Consider the following 25,609-nt stretch of genomic DNA (forward strand, 5'->3'; position numbering starts at 1 on the left):
TCTTTCCCCTTGTTCCAAAATCGCTGCACTCAGAGGAGCCTTTACCTAAAACCTTCTGCTCGAAAAACATTCAACAGCTGATCCTTGATGAGCATGTACCAAGGTCTCAGGCATGATTCTAAGCACTTTGCACAAATTAACTCATGTAAATCTTCACAACTCTAAGAAAGTTAGTGTTCCCGTTTCTATTCTCTGAATGAGGAACTGAGGCACCCAACTGCCAGGGCCTCGCAGAGTTTACACAGCTACTAGGTGGGAGGGCCAGGATCTGAACCTAGCTAGGCCTTCTCACCCCAGTGCCTGTGCTCTTCGGTGTAAAGTTATGTTGTCTCTTAAAAAGAATGAGGGAGGTCAAGAGAAACCACAAAAGTCAACCCACGTGCCAACTGCTACAAGTGCACTGTGAACGCCAAGGATAATGTGCCTCAATCCTCAGCTCGGTGGAAGGGAGCCAAGGGGGAAGTTCACCATCCAGCTGACCTCTGACAGCCAATCTAAGCTTGTTCTTTACCTAAGTCTTCTCATTAGGCAAAGCCAAATTAATAATTTGTTTTCAAGATAACACAATACAAATATCAGAGTAATAAAAGAAACTTTAAAGTTTTATTCTGTGGTGTGGCTAACCTTTACCAACTTTTGATTATGCCTTAGTATTGAAATTAGGTATACTATTTAAGTACATGATAGTAAAACGTTTCTTGCTTAATGTAGCTCCTATAAGAGAAGAGAAAAAATTTAGTTAGCACTACCAACAAAAAGGCAATACAATGTCCTAAAGTTTCAATTAAATCTTCCCTGAATCCCCTCAAATCGATTAGGCCTTCCATAGTGCCCAATACTTCTTCTTTGAAGCACTTTGCTCAAAGTATATAAAATTTACTCAATACCATGCTTCCCCACCAGATGTATTCTCCACTAGCTCAGGGATCAGATCTATACTGTCCCCCTATGTACCCGGTATTTAGCACAGTGCAGGCCCTTAGCAGAAGTTCAGCAATACTTACACACAGCTCTGGGCCTGGAATCAGAAAACAGATTCCAGAGCCAGCATCTTCACTCTAACTGAGATCAATTTCAACCTCTCTGGGCCTCCATCTGCTCATAAAAGGGGTGTTTGGGTTCCCCGCCTCATCCACTAACCAGGGCTATTGAGATACGTAGAACAAGATCAACATGCATGGTAACTTGGTAAAGGGCACAGATGAAAAGGACTAAAAGAGGGAGAGGAAAGCAAACCTCCTCAATTGGTATCGATTGGTTGAGTGTGGGTCACTTTTTATATCAACACTAGAGGTCTGGTGCACAAAATTCATGCACTCGGGGGGGGGGGGGGCGGGGAGACCCTCAGCCCAGCCTGCACCCTCTCACAGTCTGGGAGGCCTCAGGGGATGTCCAACTGACGGCTTAGGCCCCGGGGAGCAGACATAAGCCGGCAGTCGGACATCCTTAGCACTGCCGGCAGTCGGACATCCTTAGCACTGCTGCACTCGCCAGCTGTGAGCCTGGCTTCTGGCTGAGCGGCACTCCCCCTGTGGGAGCGCAATGACCACCAGAGGTCAATTCCTGCATTGAGTGTCTGCCCCCTGGTGGTCAGTGTGCGTCAGAGTGATGGGTCATTCCACCATTTGGTCGATTTGCATATGAGCCTTTTATTATATAGGAGGAGGTGGAGTTTGGGGCCCTTCTCTCATCTCCAACATACACTCAGACCAGAGGGAAAATATAATCAAGAATTCTGTCAATGAAGAAAAGAACTGGGTCTTTAAGTAAGTCTCTTGTTACTAGTACCTAATCTTAGACAAAGAAATGTGTAACTGCATGAACAGTCAAGAATTTGAGGTCACTACCACATCACTGATGCTAAACCAAATCAAAGACACACACAAAAAATATAGCTTAAACAAACGGTACCAACACAAAGAAAACCACCCCATGAACTTCCCTGCAGAAATCCAGGGGCAGATATGACTCTGACAGAAAGGAATGCAGCAATTCACAAATGTGCACATTGAGATTCAAAATGCCACTCTAAGACTTGTTCAAGATGAACAATTTCCCAATTAGAGTTTAATTACATTTGCATTTCTGGTCCATTAAGAGAAAATGTTTAAGATGTGACCTACAAGTAAGCCCATTGGGTTTTCCTTCTCATGGAAATCATCAACATTTATATTGAGAAACACCCATATTTAACAATATGAAAATGCTGTGGATGGTGCAAGAGCAAAATACAAGATTATAAAGAACTGAATCTTCTTTCCCCAACACTGTCCCCTCCTATTAGAGAGGCATTAACCTAGTGGATGAATATTCTTGCTCACACACTGAATTCTCCAAATGCTACAGCAGCTCCTGGAAAGAAAATGTGCACCATGCCTCACCCTGCCCAATGCTGAGCTGACACTTACGTTCCAGTGGCCGCCACGGTATCAAGAGTGCATGTACATATGTGTGTGAGCGCGTGCAAAGACACACACACACGCATGCACGCACGCATATACCGTCTTTCAACCATACACTTTGTACTTTTTAGCACAATACTTCTACTTTAGAGGAATATTTGAAATTGCTATCTGACTGCCTGTTGCTCTGGGAGAAGCCTCTTTTGAAATTGGTCACCTGACAGTTGTCACTGTTTCCTTGCCTTAGGCCCTGAGAGAATAACAAGGAAAAGACTCAAGTTCAGGAAAAGTGACAGGAATGGCTCTGAAAAGAGGAACCACTCCCCTCCAAGCCCTACATAACCCTTGACTATGTGGCTCCAAGTAGGAAGACCTGGCATTTTTGAGGGCCTGTTATGTATCAAGTATTGCGACTGGCATTTTTCAGGCCTCTCTAACCCTTAACACAAATACGGAATAAACGGTAGTTGTCCCATTAACAGATGCAGAAACAGGCTCAGAATCATTACCTACATTCTCCACGGTCACTCTGCTAACATGTAGAAGAGCAGCGCTTTGAAATCCCAGCCCCTCTGCCTCACGGCCGAGGAGACTGGGATGGAACTGTTGAGGATCTGGAGTCAGATTTGCTCAGCTCCAACTGTGCTGGAAGAATAAGAAATGCCAGAGGACGTGCATGGGGAGACAGAGGAGGTAGAGACACAGGTATGAGGTTCTGAGAAACACAGAAATGGGGTGGAGGCGCAGTCTGAGGGGACAGTTAAGCAAGTGACTCCTCTGTTATGGGGACTGGGGGGCCCACCAGGCAGAGGGAAAGAGAACTGAAGGAGCAGAGACAAGAAGACAGGGAGCAAAGAGTGTCACCGAGAGGGCTGGTCAATGTGGCAACCAACAGGTGAGGAAGATGTGGACTTCACTACCGGCTGTCCTCTTCGCGAGGACATGAACAGAGCCTTGTAAGGGGAAGCCAAACCACCAAAGGTTCAGAGCCAGTGGATAAAGGGGAGGGGAGAGAAAACAGTAGCTGCCAAATTCTAGTCTAAGAGTCAGTGTTCATGGTTGGCAAGACGAGGAGAATGGAAAGAAGGTGGTACTATTTTCTGATCATGAAGCCCAATTTATTTATTTAAAAGAACTGTTGTTTAATCAGAATATATCCTTTGTCTTTTACTAAATGACAGTGATAGTCTTTCTTATCAAAATAAAGAGTTAGCAATCCTGTGTCACAATCCCATTTTTAAAAAATTATGCTGCTCCATTAAATCTAAAAGCCTGAGAACGTGGGGCTGACAATTAGGGGGAAAGTAGAGGGGTTTGTAGCTGGAGGAGAATAGGGTCATTGTGTTGGGGTTTGATTTGTTTGGAATATCTGCAGAGTCAGCAGAGAGGCAGTGAGAAGTGGGGTGGAGGAAAGCTGGGAAACTCATTCCCATTTTTGCTCAGAAAGGAACAAGGAGGGCAGCACACGGTGTGAGAGCAGGCTCCTGGGATGAGATCCACCAATCCACAGCAGAGGCAAATGGCAAAACCTCCTGGTTTTAAGAAGGAAGCGAGTGGCTACAATATGAAACATCCCCAGCAAAAAAAAAAAAAAAAAAAAAAAAAAAATTTAAATGAACACTGCATCTATTAGGCAGTGCTGCAGGGAGGCCGGGAGGGTCACATTGGCATGGAATGTAGGATCCCATTATGTATAAAAACCATGAATAGAGACCTGGCCAAAGACAGAATTCAAAGGCCACAAGAGGTAAACAACTAGCAGGGAACAGAACACGCATGCAGAAGAGATGCTGACAGGCTGTAGTAAAATACTGAATGTTTGACTTTGGGCATACTCAGTACATCAGACTGCTTCATTTAGAATGACTTACTACTCGGGTAAAATAAGGTCCTTGTGTGCCAAACAGGCTGACTGATTAAGACAGTTTGAATGTTACACTGCTGTTTTCCCGACTCAATCCTGCTTAAAAATATCTGGGATTGTCAAACAAGGCTAAATATGAATGCATGTTCCAAGTCTGCATTTGCTGCCACAGCTGTTCCTCTGGGTGTGCAGAGGGAGAAAAATAGCTACTATGGAGATTTTTCTCAAAGGCATCATCCCATTTATCATATTATTCCAACCACCACAGACTCACCCAGGGGGGCAGCCAGCCCTGCAGACAAATCCCTGCCCAGCAGCCTTTCCCGTGTTTGTGCAGGGAAGGTGGGCTCAGACACAATGCAGCGCAGGAAGGCTGACCTGGGGCCCTCTGCCGGGTGCAGGATGGGAGACGGCACAGGGGGCCCTTTGTCGGTTTTATTTTAGTCTTGGCACTTGTGCTTGCAAAGAGCTTTCCCAGTTCAGAAGGTTTTCACCTAATCCAGCCACAATTACCAAAATAACCTTGACGCCTCAGTTTTTCCTCCCCAGCAGAGTTGGCTAAATATACACCAGCATGTCTGGAGGTACAAGACCCTGATCCCAAAAAATAAAATAAAAACTACAGAATATTGAATGTTATGTTTCATGTTGAATAATACGAAAGAGGGAAGAAAAGGGTGGACAGTTTGGTATTCTTTTTACTTACCCTTCTCCCCAAACAAAATATATATGATTTTGGATAATGTCTACCTAAAACTCAAGATAACAGCAACTAAATTCCAAAAACTAAAACACAATATAGTGAATTTGTATTCATCAACTACTTCAGTCAAAATTACAGCTCATTTTAATTATGCCCATATAATATGGACAAAATTACAACTACTGCTATTTATGTATCAAAATCTTCTAGGAAAATGAAGTCTTCCAATGGGTGAGTACTTTGATCTGAAATTAAGTCTTCAACTCTCCTCCAACTCTCCCCCACCTTCAATGGACCACACGAATCTTTTCCTCCTCTGAACTGCAAACCAGCCCCTATGGTCAGGCCAATTCCTTCGCACAAATTCTATGGGCCTGATTCTATGCTGCTCAATGCTACCTTTTTAAGTATAGCTTATCTTTCCAAACAGAATCTGTGATTCTTGTCAGCTGGGATAAACATCCTACTAAACTTGGGTGTTCGCCTCACACTCCCACACCATGCACAGTGTTTATGGACTAATAGACTCAACCACAGGACAGAATGAGTCATTCAGATTCCTAAAAACACTCTCTGGGCAAAGCACAGAACAGATGAGAGGGTGCAGGGCCGGAAGTGAATACAGTTCTCCACAAGTGCAGGGAGTAGCCATCTGGCCCAGATAAACTGGCCAGAACACTGGTCTCAACAGTTCTCATCAGCTTTTGCCAAAGCACATCCCTAACCCAGGCCCAATAAAACCATTGAGTATCCCAGAGGCTGGGGTTCTCAAATTTCAGAGTACAGAGGAATCACCTAGTGCACTTACTTGATTCGCTCCTAGCAACTGATTCACCAGGCTTAGGGTCCAGAGACGGCATCTGCATTTGAACCCAGCAATCCTGGGAGATTCCAATAAAGAGGGTCTTAAGGCTGCCTCTGCGAAACACTGACAAGCTTAACTTAATTGTCCCTCATACCTGACTGCACATCACATCAACTGGGTCCATCATCACCTGAGATTCTAAGAAATCTGCTTGCGGCAAGATTTGGAAGTATTTAAAAAACAACAACAAACTGCCCCAGGTGAATGATGTGCAGCCAATGGCGAGGCAGCTCCGGCCACTTTAGTGGACCTGACTCCCATCCACATTTTGCCTCCACAATGAAGCTGTTTCTGCTCTCAGACTGAAGCAGAGCCAACACTTAACGGTCCGTGTGCTGAGGGCTTTGTGAGAAGGCCTCCAATGGCAGGCAGAGCACACAATGAACAAGGAAAGCTGTTCTGTTCTTTAAAGATGATGAAAGGAGTGGTGGGAAGGGGCAGGAAAAAGATGGAAACTGGGACTGTTTGAATTTAACTTACTGCCTCCTCCCCATTTAAAAAAAAAAAATCGATGTCTTAAGAAATCCCTCTACCTATAACACAAGTACACTTTTTCCAAAGTAACCCTTAAAAAACAGGTTAAACTAGGAAGCAAAGTGCAAAAGGTATTCTAAAAAGACCTCAGAAACATGTTTATATTATTCAAAGAAATACTGTAGAAAAGGAGCTTAAGTGCTTAAAAATTATAAGTTGTCCCCTGACAGATGAAAAGGTATGACATTTATAATGCATTTAACGTCTTAAAAAGAAACACAACAGAACTTATACATTAAAATGGCATTATCCCCTGAAAGCATTCATCATATGAAGCATGCACATATATTTTCCTAGTGTTGCCACTGGATGAATGTTTTGGAGTTCTCTCCTAGAATTATAATGAGTATTTCTCCTAACTCAACGTTTCGAGAAAATCTTACATAACTAACACTGTCTTTATTCAATTGTAAAAACTTCAACACTGGGAAGCAGTATAAAATACACCCTGTGTTTCAGCTGAATCTCACTCTGAGAATGACATAGTATGGCAAGTTTGGTTCTATTTCCATGTCCTAAAACTATCCTCACAGTACCCAACCCTAACCCAGTTTAGGGCAAAAAACAGAGAGAGGAGGTGAAATGTCTGCTTTTGCTGTGGGATGATCCAGGTTATTATAATAAACTAGAGGCCCGATGCACGAAATTCGTGCAAGAGTAGGCCTTCGCAGCCCCAGCTGCCTCGGTCCTCGCAGCCTGGGCTGCCCCGCAGCCCCGCCCACTGGTCGTTCTAGAAGGTCGTTCCACTGTCTGGTCTAATTAGCATATTAGCTCTTTATTATATAAGATGCTTGAATTCTGAACTGAGCAAAAGTCATTTCTGTACTTAAGCTATTACTCCAAGGATTCAGCTCACGATGAGCAAGGCCAAACTATAAAGACATCTTTTGGCCTAAGTGCTGTTTAGGAATCTTGACCCCTTCAGGAGCTGTTTAGGTTCTGTGAGATTCTACTCCTAGCTCCAGTTCTAACAGATATGAGTTTTCCTGGAGATAAAAATGCATTCTCCAGGGATCTGGTCTTCACATTTTGAGTAGTCCTTTGGTAAGGTGGAAATGAGCAATTTTAACAAGGATTCTAATATGCATGGTCCCAGAGCCAACCTAGAGAAACACTACCCCAAGCACAGGCAGAAAGATCATAATCCAACGTCTAAATTTCTAAGTAGAAAAAAACTCTTGCTCTCATCCTACTCTAAAGCCCCTTTGTCTGTGGTCTGATGTTCAGCAGGGCATTCTGATTTATGGAACTTTGTCATCTTTTTCTCCATCTTCCCTTTTAGACCCACAAATACGATTTTGCCCACATGGTTTGAAGGTCGCTGGGAGCAGACTGTAGCTTGGACAGGATTCTTCCTTCTGCTATACTTGTGATAATATTCCAGAGCCTAGCATGCAGAGAACCCACAGGAAAAGCTTCTAGGCTATTTTAAACTTAATGTAGATGCCCCAATGTGCTTCTTTTAAAAGCTTAAAATGCAATATAAATATTACATCTTATAATTCCGTGGAAGTGCTAGGCCCGTCATCTCTGATTTGTTCTCCGCCTGTCATCTACCAGTTTCTGAATTAACTTCATTCACATAATTAAGGAAATCTGCACCGCTAGGCTGGACAAAGGGGCTGCAGACCCCATACCTAGTCACACAGTGCCCTCCATATGATAAGCGCTCACACAAATAAAAAAGCGACAAAAAGGGGTGCTCTCCTCTTGTATCCAGTTTCTCTTTGAAGATACAATGGAAGGGGTGGAAGCAACAGTCCCAATGGCAAAGCTTGAGAGATCACACTGTTCATTCATTTGTTCATTTATCCAATTATTTAAACAACTAATATTTAATGGACCCTGATTATTTGTCAGTTAATTTGGCTGAAGGTAAGAAGACGAAGGTGAGTAAAAGAGGCACGGTGCTTGCCTGCTATGATCTAATCTCGTAATTCAGGAGGAGAGGTATCATAAAAGCATTGGAATTTTTAATATCAATTTAATGTTAATGTCAATTTATATTTAATATTAATGCACATTTAAATTATTTAGTATTAATTTATATTTACTATATTTAATGCTTTAATTATTAATATTATTTATTGTTAATAAGCACTATCTGTGATACCCAACACTGACCACCACGCCCAGGGTAGGGAGAGTCTGCAAGTGGGAAGGGCAGGTTGTTGACTTTTCCTTTACTTGCCTCCACTAACCTTTTTATAATGACCATATACTGCTTTTATAATTCTTAAAAAATCTCAAGGTGAAATAAACTTGGAAACAAAATGAGTAAAACACAATTCTTAAAGGGTCTGGGAGGAAGGAACATTATCTGTCTGTAGTCCTCAACATGGAATAAGCAAGCCTAGGAGTCCACTCTGGTCCCAACCACAGGTAATGCCCAGACTCCAGAAAAAGAATATTGGTGACTGCTTACCCCCACCTTTTGCCTTCTGGGTCTGCCTCACTTTGGCAGCGGCAATGCCTGGATGGCTCATTTCCACAGCAGACACTGATCAAACACATACACACTATGACTGGAGAGTTATGAAATTCCTCCATTAATTATACATCACAGTTAGCTGTCCAAGACATACACCACCATGGTAATTGCTCACATCCCATAGAACTGGCAGACGCAACAGGAAACGGTGACTGCTGTTGTTTCCGCCAGGAAATGGTGATTGCTGGTGTTTTTCAAGCCGTCCTCTGATCTCTCAAAGAGACTCAAGGAAAAGCATTAAAAAAAAAAACAACCATGGTGTGTGTGAACCACTTCTGATATCGCCTTTGCTGTCACAGATGACCTCTCAGATGTCAAACAAATCCGATGGAAACTTTTCCGTCCACACTTACTGAGGGTTCTGCCCATTCTACACGGCAGCCTTCCTGGATGTGCTTCCCGGCCCCTGGTTCCGGAGTTAAGCTCTTGTGATTCTTCTGTTTCTCTGCCTGTTCCTTCCCAGTCTCTCCCAAGTTTCTTTTCAGCAGTGCTTTGATGCTGTTACTCCCCAAGGTCCTGCCTTTCTACATCCATGATATCTCCATCCAGTAACCTGAAAGCTTTAGCGCTAGAGCCCATGGGATCCTCTTTGATGTTTAACGTGATGACACTGCTCAGCCATTCTCTTGCTGGCCCTTTTCTGCAATACCAGTCAACACCGCTGACAAATCCTCCTGCTGGTCCTCCTCAGAATCTTACAAGGGCCCCCTTTCTCTGTTCTCCCTTAAATCATGGTATTCTGAGGGCTCATCCACCTGCCCTTCCAATTCCATAGCCTCTCCATCTCCATGAGTGGCCTCATTCACACCCATAGCTTCCACCATCACCCACACAAGGATGACTCCCAACACTATCTCCTGCTAAACTCTCCCCTGAGCCTCAGTCCCCTACTAGTATATTGGGCTGTCCACTAAACATCTCCATTTGTACATCCCAAAGGCATCTCACCCTCCACATGCCCACAAAGAGACTCATCTTTCCCCTCAGACCTGATGTTTTCCTCAGTGTCTTGTTTCTCTCCTGCGCTGGGAGTGGTGGTTTATCCCAGACCCAGGCCTCTCACTCCCCCTCCCTCCACATCCAGCAAGCTTCCCACTTGTCACCCTCATGCCTGGTCCAGCACCTCCCTTTCTCCTGCTCTCCTCTGTAGTCCTTCCACTTCATATGGATGCCTGGGCTCCTGCATCCTGCCCTCAATCAACTCCAGGCTCCCTGCTATTGCCAGGGTGATATGGAGCCACTCACTCCCCTGCTGGAACCCCTTTCCCAACTCCCCACAGCTACCAATAAAACGTTCCTTAGCAGAGCACGCCAGCCCTTCATGGTCTCACTGCCATCTACCTCTCTAGCTTCATCTCCTGCCTGTACTCCAGTAATATCTTGTATTTTCCAAATTCACCACACTATTTCAGACCTTCAGACATGCATGCATGTTACTTCATCTGCCCAGAAATGTCCTTCCCACACGTCTTTCTTTACTTGCTACTTGTTCCTCATCTTTTCCAGGAAGCCTTCTTCAGACTCCTCCTTTTCCCAGGAATGATCCAGACACCCCGCCCTCGGCTTCCTCCAGGGATTCCTCTGAGACAGGACTTCCCACCCTGCCATGCCATCACAGATGGAGTTAGTCCTTCCACCTTTGAACCCAAACCCTTCAAGAGCCATCACTAAACTGACTTGCTATCTCAGGCTCCTAGCACAGAAATTAAATACCTGGTGCTGGTTAAATACTCAAGAAATAGATACAACTCATCCTAAAATTCTGCCCCTGCTCCTATGTCCCTATCTCAGTGAAGCATGCATTCTAGCCAAGACTTCACTAGTGCATTGCTGTACTTTTCATAATGAAATATGCTGCCTTCATTTAGAATATTGCTTGGAGGTTATTTCTTAGCATCTGGATCCCTAAAAAAGGCCAGAACAGTTGCTAGCACAGCAAAGAGGGATTTTGGAGATAAGAATAAATTCAACTGGCAGTAGGAAAGGGCTCATCTGAAGACTACAGCATCTACTCAGGAAATGCCAGAGACCTACAAGGAGATCTCTTTGCCATGCTACAATTGGTCACACTTAAAAGCTGACCAGTCCATGCCAAAAGCCAAAGGCAGTGGCCTTGATATAGCGCAATGGTAGTAGTTCCCTTTTGTCTGTAATTACCAATGTGCAAAGCCCCTGGAGAGAGTGAAGATCTAAAAGAAGTGTGCGCTGGGAGGAGGGGGGAGCATGGGGCAAGTAGGCACTTATTGAAACAAAGGTGCTCCCTGTGATTGAGAGAAAGCACATTCCCAGGGCGTCTGACTTGACCTATGGCTAACTTCAAAGTGTGTAGGCCCTTGCCATGCTGTGTCCCGTCAGTTCCTAGTCATTTTAACTGTGACGCACTCATCAATGACCACGTAGGTGAAGAAGTGAGGAGCACCAATGACTCACTCAGTTCCCGTAGGTGCTTGCTGCCTTGACTTAGTCTAGGCCTCTGCTGAGAGATCTGAGTCCCTGCAGCCCCTCTGGCGTTACTCGCCACCCTCGGCCCCCTTCTGGGCTGCCTTTTGCTGTGGACATGTGTCCGGTTGTTGGCACTTGGTCCTCCTATTTTTGTCTAATTTGCTCAGACCCACTTGTTCATCTTGACCCACCACCCATTAGCCTTTCTGAATTGGGAGGCCTATTCTTTAACATTTTGCAACAAAGGTTGAATAACAAAGTTAAATACTCCAAGACACCAACTAGTAATGTGTAGTGGTACTTTCACCAAGCACCTTCACAAACAAAACATATGTTATGTAAACAAAGATCTGACTGCTCCAGGGTACCTTAAGAGCAGCTGAGCATTTACGCTTGGTCTGCTTCTGCCCACATTCTTTCCAAATGTTCCTCTGTAACTACATGGCCCAAGGGGTAATCGTGCCTCCCTAATTTATTTCAACACGAGAATCCTAAATCAGATAGAGACTTCTAAACTGCTTACTGGCCTCTTTTTTCACTCTGACTGGTTGACTTTTAACTTACCACGTCCTTCTGGAAATTCCCCTATCTTGCCGGTTCCCTGACTTATACGAATCCCACCTTTGAAACCTATTTGTGTTAGTCACAGATCAGTTCTTTTGGTCACCAGAAAGAGAAATATGTAATCGCTAGTGATTAATCCACCTTTTTAAAAACACTTAACCACTTAACAATAGTGGTATGGGAAATTGTTAACAATCTGTGTTAAGTGAATAAAAGAGAGATATTTTATTTACATGTTGTATGTTTTCAATTTTGTGAATCAAGTTAACAAAACAGGAAAAAGATAAAATACACAAAACATTAATGATGATTATTTCTAGGTAGTAGGATATAAAATTCTTATGTTGGAGAGACAGAATTGTGATTTTGAAGTCTAACAAACCTGGGATCAAAGACCAGCTCTACTACTCACTAGCCATGCAACCAAAGACAAAGTTTTTAACCTGAGACTGGGTTTTCTCACCTCTAAGAAGACCTTACTTCTAAGAGATGGTTTAAGGGTTAATTGAGAAAATACACAGGAAGTAATTAGCCTCATAGGTGGTAGACTTGAGTAAGCATCCAATAAGTATTCTGATGATAAAGATGTATAATGATAAAAGATTTACATAGTTCTCTTGGTTTTTCATCAGTGTTTCTTTATGTTTCACTACTATTCATTTTCAACAATAAACATGTGCTTTAAAAATGTAATTCACTTTGTCTACATACAGCAAGAAAAAAAGGAACCGTGCTAAATCGTTGCTACTTGATGTTACAAAGTAGTAAGTAGTTCAAAGAGGGAAACTTTCCGGCTGCTCTAGACAGTGCCTCATGATGAGATGAACCCTGGTGGGTTAATCAGCGGAGAGCCATCAAGTTGCCAGGTCAGTGACAGTTTGCTCAGAGAAGATAAGGCTGTAATAATGTGTGCCGCACTAAGAAAATTCAAGTGACCAATCTGAATGCCAGTGGCACTGGGCACTGATTCATCGGGTCAGCATGTCACCTCTCTTCAGCCTCCACATTGAGAACTACCACATCACAGCACTTGAGAATATTCACACCCAGAGAAAAGAACATGGGATACTCTTATCCATTAGCAAGTAGAGGTGACAGTCATGTCACTAAGGGAGGGCTATACCCGCTTCCAAGGGACCTGGGATGTTCATGTTGTCTAGCCTCATTACTTTTCTTTCAAAGGTAAAACCCCAGTCTTAGTTTTTGGCTTTCCTTGTTCTACCCTTCCAGCAACTCACCAATCTTTTGCCAAAACAGCACAACAATGACCTTAAAAGTATTACATCAGAGCTTACTGAGAAAGCCCTATTATCCCTCATTAGATGGTATTCCATTTCTGGCCGTTAAAGATTTACAAAGCACCTTTTAGGATGGGCCACTTCCACAGATGGTTCAATTCACTCACTATGAAGATGTCTATAGGTTTAATGTCTTAGAATGACTTTTCCCTGTTTTGATCTCCAAATTCACAGAGTTCCTAGTCATAATATTGTCTCCATCCTTTCTCGAACATAGACTAAAACTATCAGCCCTACCTGTATCACCTTCAATATGCTCCCCCCAAAATTAAAAGTGCCACTCTTCTTGTTTTATTTCAGCTCCACCGCTGTCTGGAAGTATGATTTGGGCTCACATCACAACTTTTTAAAGCCTCCGTTTCCTCATCGGTCATCCTAAGGTGCTTCTACCCATCTCACAGAATTAGTACGTGGATTAGATAAAACGGCATACACAATGCCTGGTGTTACGGTACTCAGTATCTAGACATCACTTCAGGTAGCTACCTACCCTCATCTGAACCGCTCCATCCTTCAAACCTACTTGTGGCCTCACCCCACCGTATTCTTACTCTCACAGTGCTAGTTCAGAGCTCCAGAACCCAAAATGAAAGGCGATAATAGGAGGAGCTGTTCATTAAGTATAGACACTGTTCTAAGTACTTTACATGCACAGTCTCGTTCAAGGGTCACAATAACTCTATGAAGTGGGTACTATTATAGTCTCCATTTTACAGATGGCACAGAGAGGTTAAGTAACTTGTCTGAGATGGGGGGATTCCTGCCTTGAAAATCTTTAATGCTGCCATACTACCTACAGCGAGTGCTTCAACAACCACTCCACAAACATAAACTTTAACTTTCAAATCATACTTTAAACCAGATTCTAAAAGTTCCCCTCCAAAAATCATGTATACTTACATAGGTTTTATGCTATTAGCAAATCAGTGTCCATCAATCATGTTAATCTATGTCTGGGTTTATACTTTTGTGCAGATGTGGGAAGAAAGGCTACCCTGTCCTCTTTAGGCATGCATCTATATTTTCTCTGGATGTGTCACTCATGGAAGGTTGTTACAGTGCAACAGAACCGTGCGTGTGTGTGTGTGTGTGTGTGTGAGAGAGAGAGAGAGAGAAAGAGAGAGAGAGAGATCAGTGACATAAAGTCATACAAACCCAGCAATCAATTAAATGCCAGTTGTGGCAGTTGATGCTAGTACCTTACCAACAGCCAGATTTCTCTTCTTCATGTACAAATAGTTAACTGCATTTCCCAGGTCCTTTCAATTAGGTTGGGGACATATAATTGGCCAACAGAACATGGATGGAAATGATGTACACCACTTCTTGACATGCCCCACAAAAATCATCTACGCACAATCCCTCATTTTCTCTCCCGCCCACAAGGACCCTGGAGTCCACTATAGAATGAAGATGTGACATCAAAAGAAGGAAGACACCTAGATCTCTGTGTACAGCAGAGCCTCTCACCTTCCACCTCCACATTCCACACCCCTGACACACACACACACACACACACACACACACACACACACACACTGTAAGTTAAGCAAAAATAAAGTTTCTCATTGTGTTGAGCCCTTCAGATTTTGGCATTTTTTAAAAATCAACAAGTAGTCTATCTCGACTAAAGCAAAGAGCTTAGCAATTCATCTGGCAGAGCAGATCCTTTACAACACAGCAGTAGTCAGCTGTACAAGAAAAAAATCCCATGACAACTCACAGAGTTTTAGTGCACATTGTCATGTATTGGGTGTTTCTTGATTTTTTTTATGAATCTTAAAATATCAAGTGAATATCTATCAGACAAGCACTGAGATAGTGGACTATCTTGTTGACTCTGTTAATCTATTACAAACATTTGAAAAGATTTTTCCAGTAACAATGACAGTTAAGGATTCCACTCATTAACTCCCTCCAAATTTGCACCTAAAGTATGAGAATTTGTCTTAATGTCTTTAATTGAATCTTAGAAAGAGAAGAAGGGAGAGGGAGAAAGAGAGAAACATCAATGTGAGAGTGAAACATTGGCCGGCCGCCTCTTACATACCCCCTATCAGGGATTGAGCCCACAATACAGGAATGTGCCCTGACAGGAAATTGAACCAGCAACCTTTTGGTGCATGGGATGACACCCAACCAACTGTTCATAGCAGCTAAAATATGAGAATTTTTAAAGACTGCCTGATTTCAAACTCAAACCAAAAGTGCCCCCATTCCTCCTTCAAGCCTGTCTCACATCAGTTATAGTTACCTCTCTGCATGCCCTGAGCACTTTATAAAACAGTATAACAGGTGTTAATGTGCAGTTCCTTACATCTGTTGTGCCTGTAGATTTAAGAAGAGAAGAATTCAGCAAAAAGCCTTCCACAAATACAGTAATTGCTCAATAAATTTTGCTTGAAGCAAAAAACATTAGTAATTCTAAAATACAGTGATAACTCTAAGCATTTTTTTAAGTCCAGGGTCCAAAGCTCTTTCAAACTGAATAAGAATTCAGAATCTTGCCCTAGCTGGTTTGGCTCAGTGGATAGAGCATTGGCCTACGGAATGAAGGGTCCCAGGTTCGATTCCGGGTCAAGGGCATGTACCTTGGTTGCAGGCACATCCCCAGTGGGAGGTGTGCAGGAGGCAGCTGATCGATGTTTCTTTCTCATCTATGTTTCTAACTATCCCTCTCCCTTCATCTCTGTAAAAAAAAAAAAATCAATAAAATATACTTTTTAAAAAAAGAATTAAGAATCTTAGTTCATTATTTGCTTTGAGCAGATGTATTAAGTTGAGGATTTATTCAACACTTATAAAACAATCTTAAAAATCAAATCATTTCCATATATAACCCTCAAGTTGCACTTCTTAGTACTGCTCCTCATTTACTCTTTCCTTCTTGGGGCCTCCATCCCTTTCTAAAAGGTGTCTCTTTTAGCTTTACAAGCTCAGTGCACTGTTTGCAATTACAGTAGCAAGCTGCTGTCACCTTCCTGACAAAGAGAGGCATCAGGCCCCAGCTGCCTGGAGGCTCAGCATCACTTGGCTCCAGCCAGATTCCCATGACAAAATAGGTGGCCTCAAAATCAAAATGAAGCAATATGGCCTTCGTTCTCCATCACTTTCAGAACTGGAAACTGTCAAACATTACCTACATGAATTGCCTAATTAAAAAGTGAGCAAAAACTGTCACATGTTGGGGTTTTGTTTTATTTCAGGAGAACCCACTGTGTTTATTTTTGCTTCTCTAATTCAGCCTATTTTGTGCAAATCCACCATTGTTTTGGAAAACTCAGCATCTAACACAGAGCACAGCATGTAAAGAAGGATGAATGAATGAAGTAGGGAGGGAGGGGGGAAGAAGATAAGAAGCTACTTAAAATAGACAAAGCATTCAGAGAACCTGGGACTAACTGAAGAGCTTGTTGACCTAAAAAATATATTCAGAGGTGTTGTTCTCAAACTCAGAGGTTACCATCTCTATTACAAAACTGCTAATTAAAAAAAAAAAAGGCAGGAGAGAAATAAAAGTTATATAAACCTACAACTTATTCAGCACAGTCACAATTTTTCTAATAAATTAACCATATTAACATAATAAAAAGTAACAATAGTTTACTCATTTTTTTTAATTTCCAGCTGAGGCAGATTTTTAGTAACATAACATTTTCAGTGTCCTGGTTTATTTTCCTAAGTTGGCATTAAATAACCTTTGGTTGTGTTTAAAAACAAATCCATTCTAAAAAGTGAAACTACTAGTTGGAAGATAAGCAAAATAATATACTATTAATTTGAAAGAGCTCCAAAAACATTTTGGTAAAGGCATTGTTGTAAGAAATTCCCTTCTGCCCGGCCCAGTTTGGCTCAGTGGTTAGAGTGCCAGACCATGGAGTGAAGGGTCTTGTGTCCGAAATCAGGTTGTTAGCAGGTTTGATTCCCAGCCCTGGTCCAGGCATGTGCAGGACACAGCCAATCCATGTCTCTCTCTCACCTCAATGTTTCTCTCCCCACTCCTGCCCCTCCCCCGCTCCTCTTTCTCTTCCACTCTCTCTAAAAATCAATAGAAAAAATATCCTCAGGTGGGAATGCAGACTAGTGCAGCCGCTGTGGAAAATAGTATGGAATTTCCTCAAAAAATTAAAAACAGAACTCCCGTTTGACCCAGTAATCCCACTTCTAGGAATACATCCCAAGAAATCAGAAACACCAATCAGAAAGCATATACGCACCCCTATGTGCATAGCAGCATAATTTACCATAGCTAAAATTTGGAAACAGCCTAAATGCCCAACAGCAGATGAGTGGATCAGAAAAGTGGTACATCTACACAATGGAATACTACGCTGCTGTAAAAAAAGAAGGAATTTTTACCATTTGCAACAGCATGGATGGACCTGGAGAGCATTATGCTAAGCAAAATAATCCAGTCAGAGAAAAATAAATATCACATGATCTCACTCATTTGTGGAATATAATGAACAACATAAAGTGATGAACAAAAACAGATCCAGAGACACAGAAGCATCGAACAGACCGTCAAATCTCAGAGGGAAGGCAGCAGAGATGGGGGTGATAAGAGATCAACCAAAGGACTTGTATGCATGCACATACTAGTAAGCATAACCAATGGACACAGACAGTAGAGGGGTGAGGGCCTGTGCTGGAGGTGGAAGCGGGCGGGGAGAGGTCAATGGGGGGAAATGGACACATATGTAATACTTTCAACAATAAAGAATTAAAAAATAAGTAAGTAGATAGACAAATAAATAAATAGTCTATTCCTGTACTGTTTGTTATACTGGCCACCACCAAGTGGATTTCAAAAACTTCCTATAAAAAAGTTAAATACCTGTCATAAATTTTTATATTGATTGTACGTTTTGGGTAAACTGGGTCAAATAAAATACATCATTAAAATGGAAAAAAAATACACCATTAACAATTTGTAACATCATATTGGGATGGATTTTTAGGTTTATTTGCTAAAATATCATTGATATTTCTTTACAAAGTCTAAGAAAAGATAGGGAGGGATATATTTGTAAAGTTTATCCCAACATTTTCAGTTTGATAAGATTTCTATACATCGTCATATTTAAATAATGCTCTCTGGAAAAACTGTTTGTAGAATGAAAAGGTGATCAGAAAATATCACAGAAGAGCACTCTCCTCCTCCAATTTAAGAATAATTAATATCATCTGGAACTAAAATGAGAGTCGAAGGCAATATTTTTTCTATATCAACCCCTGTTCCTGACAAGAGAAGGTAAAGTTAAGAAGAGAAAGGGTTCGTGCTAGGGCAGAGGCCCTATCTGCAAAGGCAAGAAAGCAAACTGGGTTGGAAACTGTCTAGCTCTCCAACCACAAGGCAGAGAGGCACTGTGGGCTCTGCCTCACTGCATGCCGCCTGTAGCACTGGAACCTCACAGCCTCACCCACCATAGTATTAGCCATGGGCAGTGTGCTGAACAGAGCACTGAACTTGGGCTTGAATCAGGCTTGCCTGTGGCAAGTATGACGTCTACATGGGTGAAAACTGGCTTCTGCCTCACGTATGGCATCGGTATACATAGGGATTAAAAAAATTAAAAAGTTAACTGTTCACAACTAAGTAGGAAGACTTCTACTGTACACTGGATTTGCTGCTTGCCAGAAAGAACTGTTTTTCAGGGCATACTCAGAAACACCAGACGATGTTATACAAGGTCACTTGGGCAGGCTTCAAAATTGGCTTTAGATTGCATTAAACAACCCATAGCTACAGACCACAGACACTGATCAGCATCTCATGGGTGGACAGAAACCAATTAACCCAAGCCTTTAATCAAAGTCTAGCCTCCACACTTTGTGGGATGATGACCCTACTGGTAGACGGCTGTTTAACCTTGTCCTGGTGCTAGGAATGATTTGTACTAAAATATCTTTTAGTTGCTTGTTAACGCAAGTTTGCAAAGGAACTAGCCAGCATGTGCAGACTGGCCATGTTTCCTGAATGCAATGAGAAATGAACTCGAGGCCTCACTGGCATGATCTGCTACTCCAGTCAGTGCTTCCTTAACTTTGGCCATCACTGTTCGCCTTCACCATGTTAGCCATACTGGTGGTATAGCATGTGTATTCTGTATCTTCTACCTCATTCTTTTAAACCGACTTTTAAAAATTTGAATGAGATTTATTTTTAAAGGAAGCAAATTTCTTTAAATCACTAACATGAGTAAGAGCTATCACCCCAAGACACAGAAGGTAAATGTAAAATAAATGTAACAATAACAGTGTAGTAGTGTTAGTAAATTTTACAAAAGGCAACCAAAAGGAATAATTTTAAAGGGTAACTTTCTCACGAAGTTTCTATATTAGAAACTGCTGTTTTGCAGTACCACTTAAAGTCATCTCTAGCAGCACCAGTGGTGTATGCCTTACACTTTGGGAAAACTAAACTAAATGGATAATGATACAGTACCGTGATGTCAGTCAAATTACAGCATAGACTATAAAATTCAAATTACTAAGCCTTGGGGCAGGATTCATTATGCACCAAGAAAGTCTGCCCTAGATTCTTGGATAACAAGATAGTACCACAGGGTAATAATTCTTCTCACTTACCCAGGATTATTGTCCTAGAACAGCTAAGAACCAGCGAGCAGAGAAAGACCAAGTCCAGGCTATAAGGCATGTGCATGTCACCACAGAAATCTGCTTCAGACCTTCATGCAAAACCTGTATGCTTTTTTAGTCATTTAACAGCATATTCAGAGACCAATTTCATCTACTCCATCCTTCCATCTATGTTCAGAGGAAACAGTTTATTTTATTACATATAAATTTTAGCTATTTGCCCTAGTTAAAAAAAAAGAATCCACCAAGTCAGGACATGAGAAGTTGGGCATGCTCCTCGCCTCTCCCTGGCTTGTAAGGAAGCAGGCTTTGTCCCATTCCTTCTCAGAACAAGACCCAGCACTGTGGGTGGGCCTGTCCAAGGTCAGGAGGTGGTGAGTGGCAGGACCCAGGCTCCCACCAGAGTCCCCTCTGCAGAGCACATCTAGCCATTCTGGAGACAAAACTGTACACACTGTGCTCATTCCAAGCCTCTCTACTTCCACCTCAGAAAAAGTCCCCACAGACTATATATAACCATAAGCATCACCCTGTCTCCCGAAGCTCAGTCTTCTCTCTTGTTAACACAACACACAATTCCCTTGACTTTGTGCCTGAAATATCTGAAAACAAAGCCACAAAGTCAGGGTTTGGAGGTCCTGGCAGCTCTTCTTGGCCTAGGAAATGAGCCTGTAAAAACTTCTCTCCTCCTCATTTACAGATTTTTTTTTTTTTTATTTTTTTTTGAGAGAAACACAAAACCTTTCTTTTCTCTGCCATTTGAGCAAGGGAACATCAGGAAAGGTCTAATTTTGCTCCTAGAATCAAAGCCAATGTGAGCTTAAGACGGCTCTAGCATCTCACCCTTTACCAGGAATATCCTGAAGGCTGCCCACGTTCCCCATGGGAAGGTGCACGGGTGCCAGGAGCTGGGTGAACTTGTGACCACACACAGCTGCTGGAGGAAGCTCAGTAGGGGACTTGTGGGCAATGACATCTAAGAGCTTGCTACTCAGTGTGCACAGTGGACCAGCAGGGTCGGCATCCTCTGGGAGCTCTCAGCAAAGCAGAATCTCAAGCCCCACTCCCGACCTACTGCATCGGAGTCTGCATTTTAACAACACCCTGTGGTAATTCACTGCATGCTCAAGTTTGACAAGCGCTGATCCCATGGACTTGAGTAGTCTGAGACCAGCATCCTGCCTTCTTCCTCCATGGTCAAGCAATGCTTAATTCCTACATCAGGAATTAAGGAAGTCAATAAAAGCCCCACTATGGCAATGGCCAGCCCTGGCAAGGGCCCTGCTACAACTCCGGGACTCAAAGAACAACCTCTGATCATGGAGGGGGTTGCTCAACTGGTGCAAGAGAAGACAAGAGACTCATACAGGCCCCCAGGCCTGAGCCCCAAACCCTTACCAATGCCTGCACCCACACAAAGGAGGGGTTCTCACACTGACTCTCAGACTGCAGATTGTGTGACTTTTATTTACCTACTCAGTTGCCTAGGAAATTCACATTACCATGATTTTTACCTGTAAACAAATGAGAGGAAGCACAGTGAGACCTGCCTGACCTGGAAATAGCCCAAGACCCATGTTCCTATTGGTTAGAATGAACGATGACTTTGTTCTGCTCGGTCATCTCTGCAGTGTGTGCATAGCCTCACAGAAAGCCCGACCCCTGCCATCCTCTGGTGTGCTGCCCACTGCCCCCCTGCACTGCAGCACACACCTTCACCCTGCGGAGTCAGAGCGGACAGGGGCAGTTCACTCCCCTCAGCATTTCTAAAAGAGCCTGACCGAGAAGGTAAAAGACCTGCAGGATCCCTCACAAAACGACCACAAACGTGCGAAGGGAAGGCTGAGAGTGAGGACAGAGTGAAGAGAGGAGGAGAGAACGCCTTTTTGTGTCCTGCCACTGACTACGGTGAAAGCTTAGCTTCTTTTATCAACTTGCTGGGAGGCATGAATGCACACAGAGGCAGGCAGTCCTTCTTTCTAGGTACGAATGTTTGAAAAGAAATAGTTGATGTGGGAACTGGTAAAAGTGGTGACCAACAATGCCGACTTTCTACAGAGCATCCCGTCCCATTAGAGTTATTCGCATAACTGGGGACTTTCAAGCTCTATGTTTTCTCTCCTCCAAATAATCAAAGGCAACACTTCTCCTTCTCAAGTATTTCTGGCCCCCTGCTTCTTTTCCTTTCTAATGCCATTTTCAAAATTGCTATTTTATTTCTTCGGATTATATAATTTGTGACAATTTTACGAAGTCACTGCTTCCTTACAAATTTAATAGCCTTTATAACTGAGATCATTGCTAAGGCAAGAGAGAGCAGGTTGAGTTATGTATTCCTTAAATAAGCGTGAGACAGGATAGCCTTAGAAGCAATTCTGGCCTCCAACACCGCTCCACCTATACACTCCAGTGTAAGGGAAAGTGCTCATCAACCGCGTCTGTGCTGAGCTGAGGAGCAGAGCCATGCTTTGCACTGCTTGACACCCCTGTCCCAGGGCAGCTAATCTTTAGGTGCCCAGTGACCCAAGATTGGCTTAAAAAGATGATCTGTTTGACAAATTCCTCACTGAGAAACCTGTCAAGCAGACACCACAGCAGGCGCAGAAGCCAAAAAGTAGGTGGAGAAAGCCCACAACAAACTGGTTGTGGAGAGGCCAGTTCCAGGAGAGCAGGTCGACAGGGAGAGATGGAACACCCACAGACAGAAGCAGACGCACTAAGAGGAGGCCAGGAAACCCCGAAGGTGATGTCTGATGCGAGCCCTATGCCAATGCTCTTGGATGTCAGCTCCACCCCCTCCTTACCATCAAATCCCCTTTCCCTGAGCAGATCTGGGTCCCGTGCAACCAAATAAGCCACCGTAAAACATGCCCCCACAATAAGTATTTTCTTCACTTTTTCCAGTACTTCATGGTAAGAAATAATTCTCATGAAAAATAAAAGTAGACCCTATCTTAAGAAACATATTACTTAACTTATAGACAGTTTCCAATTTATCGAATGTAATAGGGAACAGCAATTTAAAAGCTATTAAAAGTAGGGGGGTTCAATCATTTTTGTTTCACCATGTTTTCAATCAAGTACTGATTATCATTGCTGTCCTATAACAATGACCCCAAAAAATAGTGTATCTGGGCCTTGGAGTTGCTGTGGAAGAGAGGAGACTGGAAGATCCAGACCTGATGTTCATTGAGAAGAAATGTAGAGAATTTTAGAGAAAAACAAAACAGGTATGCGATATGAGAGAAAAAGATTATCCTTTTTATAAATAACTCAGAGTATATTGGAGCCTATCCAGAGGAATTATACCAGAGCCCTTGCAAGAACTGAATCCCATCACTTAAGACAGGACCACTGGGATCTGCCACTTTAACTTAGAGTATTAATCAAATACGCAATAATAAGCAGGGTTACCAACCAACTCAGGGAGTGCTCTAAGGGCTATGAAACACAAGGTTAAACCAGGGTCCCCATTTAAATATAACACAAACTCCAGTGGGCAGGCCCACCAGTGGCCTAATTAGAAATAAATTAAACTGGCAGATGCCTGAACAGCAAGCAGGTCTGTTCACTGCAGGAAGACAGATTCTGAGCCACAGGCCGAGGAGCCAGCCCCTCCCCAGGGAGTGTCCCCTCGTCTCAACAGCCCCTCTGTGCTGGACAGATGACCACACCAACAGTCCTCAATGTCACATTCAGGAATATGAGGGAGCCAGATTACATAATTTCTCAGACAACACTCTAACTCTTGAGAAAGTTATCATTCAAAAACTGTATTATGGCCCAGCCAGTGTGGCTCAGTGGTTGAGCATCAACCCAGGAACCAAGAGGTCTCCGATTAGATTCCTATGACTCGATCCCCAGTAGAGGGCATGCAGGAGATAACCGATGATGTTTCCCTCTCATGTTTCTACCTTTCTACCTCTCTTCCTTCCTCTCTCTCTAAAAATCAGTAAAAACATATTTAAAAATAAATAAAAACTGTGCTATGAAAAGTTTTTGGTAAATACTTTGTAAGTGAACTAAACTATTCAATAATGGCATTAATTTCATCTCAAAATTTATACATAGTTTTCCCATAACCATCAGGTGAAGTTCCTCCAATAGCCTTTATCCACTTCTGTTTATTATAATTCCCCTCCCCCCACCACAACATCAGAATAGACAAATGGACAACTCAAGTGGAATCTTCTTACCATTTCGGGACACATCAAGTTCCACCAGCTGCATGAAGTTTGCTATTTCTGGAGGGAGCCGCTGAATTTCATTATCACTAAGTCCAAGCTTTCGTAATTTGACTAGCTGGAAAAATTGCTGAAAAACAAAACAGTTTCACATAAGTCTCATATATATTTGCAACATAAGCTTTTTGTCCAATACAAAATTTAAAGCAATATGTCTTTTAAAAATTAATGAGAATTATACCAATATCAATTTCCTGATTTTGATACTGTACTATAGTAATATGAAGATATTACCACTGGGTTAAACTGAGTACAAAAGAGATTTCTGTTCTATTTTTGCAACTCCCTTATTAATCTACTAGAGGCCCAGTACACAAAATTCATGCACTCGGGGGTGAGGTGTCCCTCAGCCCGGCATGCGCCCTCTCACAGTCTGGGAGCCCTCAGGGGACGTCCGACTGATGGCTTAGGCCCACTCCCCAGGACATCCTTAGAGATGCCGTGCTCGCCAGCCATGAGCCTTGCTTCTGGCTGAGTGGCGCTCCCCATGGGAGTGCACTGACCACCAGGAGTCAGCTCCTGCGTTGAGTGGGATTGGGCCAAAACGTGCTCTCCGACATCCCCCAAGGGGTCCCGGATTGCAAGAGGGCGCAGGCCAGGTCAAGTGACCACACCGGTGCTCTATCAGAGGGCCGGGGAGGGATGCAGGAGTTTGGCCAGCCAGGGAGGGACTGCGGGAGGGCTCCAGGGCTTATCCGGGCTGTCTTGCTCATTCCTGATCGGCCAGACCCTAGCAGCAAGCTAACCTACAGGTTGGAGTGTCAGCCCCCTGGTGGTCAGTGCATGTCATAGCAAGCAGTTGGGCAGCTTTAGCATATCATTAGCATATTACGCTTTGATTGGTTGACCGGACGACCAGATGACCAGACACTTAGAATATTAGGCTTTTATTATATAGGATAATTAAAAGTTTTTAAAAATGAGTAAGTAACTCAATGAAAATAATAAGTACTCCTTCAAGCTATCAGGTAGGTGGTCACTTATTTTCTACTTATGAAAGCTGATGTTAAATCTGCAATATTAAATAAACATATAAAAAAGTTAGAATAAAATATTTTAAGATATTTTTAAAAGGAATAACTACACATCAGGAAATATACAAATATCTGCCAAAAAAATGTATCATGCAGAAAAAATTTATTTTGATAAATCTAAAAAAGAGTCCACACTGATACCTCCATTAATCATGGCAGACTGAGCACATTCCTTTTTTTCCCACTCTTTAAAAACTACTAAAATGACATGAAAATAATTTATACAATCATAAAAATATGGAATAAACTCATGAAGACAATTAAAAATGAGAGGGAACAAGAGCACAAACTAGATATGCAGCAAAATCCTTGAAGCTAGAAAACAGATGAACAAATAGTAACTAATAAAGAAACAAGCTGAAATTTAAGCCTCTGGAGTAGACAATAAGAAATTATGTCCAGGTACGGTAGGAAAAGAAACTGGTTTTTAAAAAAATATGCAAAGAATAGTTAGGTCCCCATATTCTCTTCTCTACTCTGCATATCCAGACAGGAGACTGAGAATTTCCCTTCTGGAAGAGTTGACTCTCAGCACTGCTGAGGGCAGGGGTGAGGCACCTCCTAA

The 25,609-nt window shown here is 42.7% G+C and overlaps 1 protein-coding gene across 1 annotated transcript in view; it reads right to left on the reverse strand.

Moving 5' to 3' along the window:
- The window catches only part of LRRC1 (leucine rich repeat containing 1), a 131,162-nt gene that overhangs the window by 55,535 nt on the left and 50,018 nt on the right, over nt 1-25,609 (reverse strand). Inside the window, exon 2 of the mRNA XM_079780208.1 lies at nt 23,963-24,080. Coding sequence (XP_079636334.1) covers nt 23,963-24,080 — 118 coding nt within the window. The remainder of the gene's footprint in view (nt 1-23,962; nt 24,081-25,609) is intronic.

Source organism: Cnephaeus nilssonii, assembly GCF_951640355.1.
Source record: "Cnephaeus nilssonii genome assembly, chromosome: 9".
Classification (NCBI taxonomy): domain Eukaryota; kingdom Metazoa; phylum Chordata; class Mammalia; order Chiroptera; family Vespertilionidae; genus Cnephaeus; species Cnephaeus nilssonii.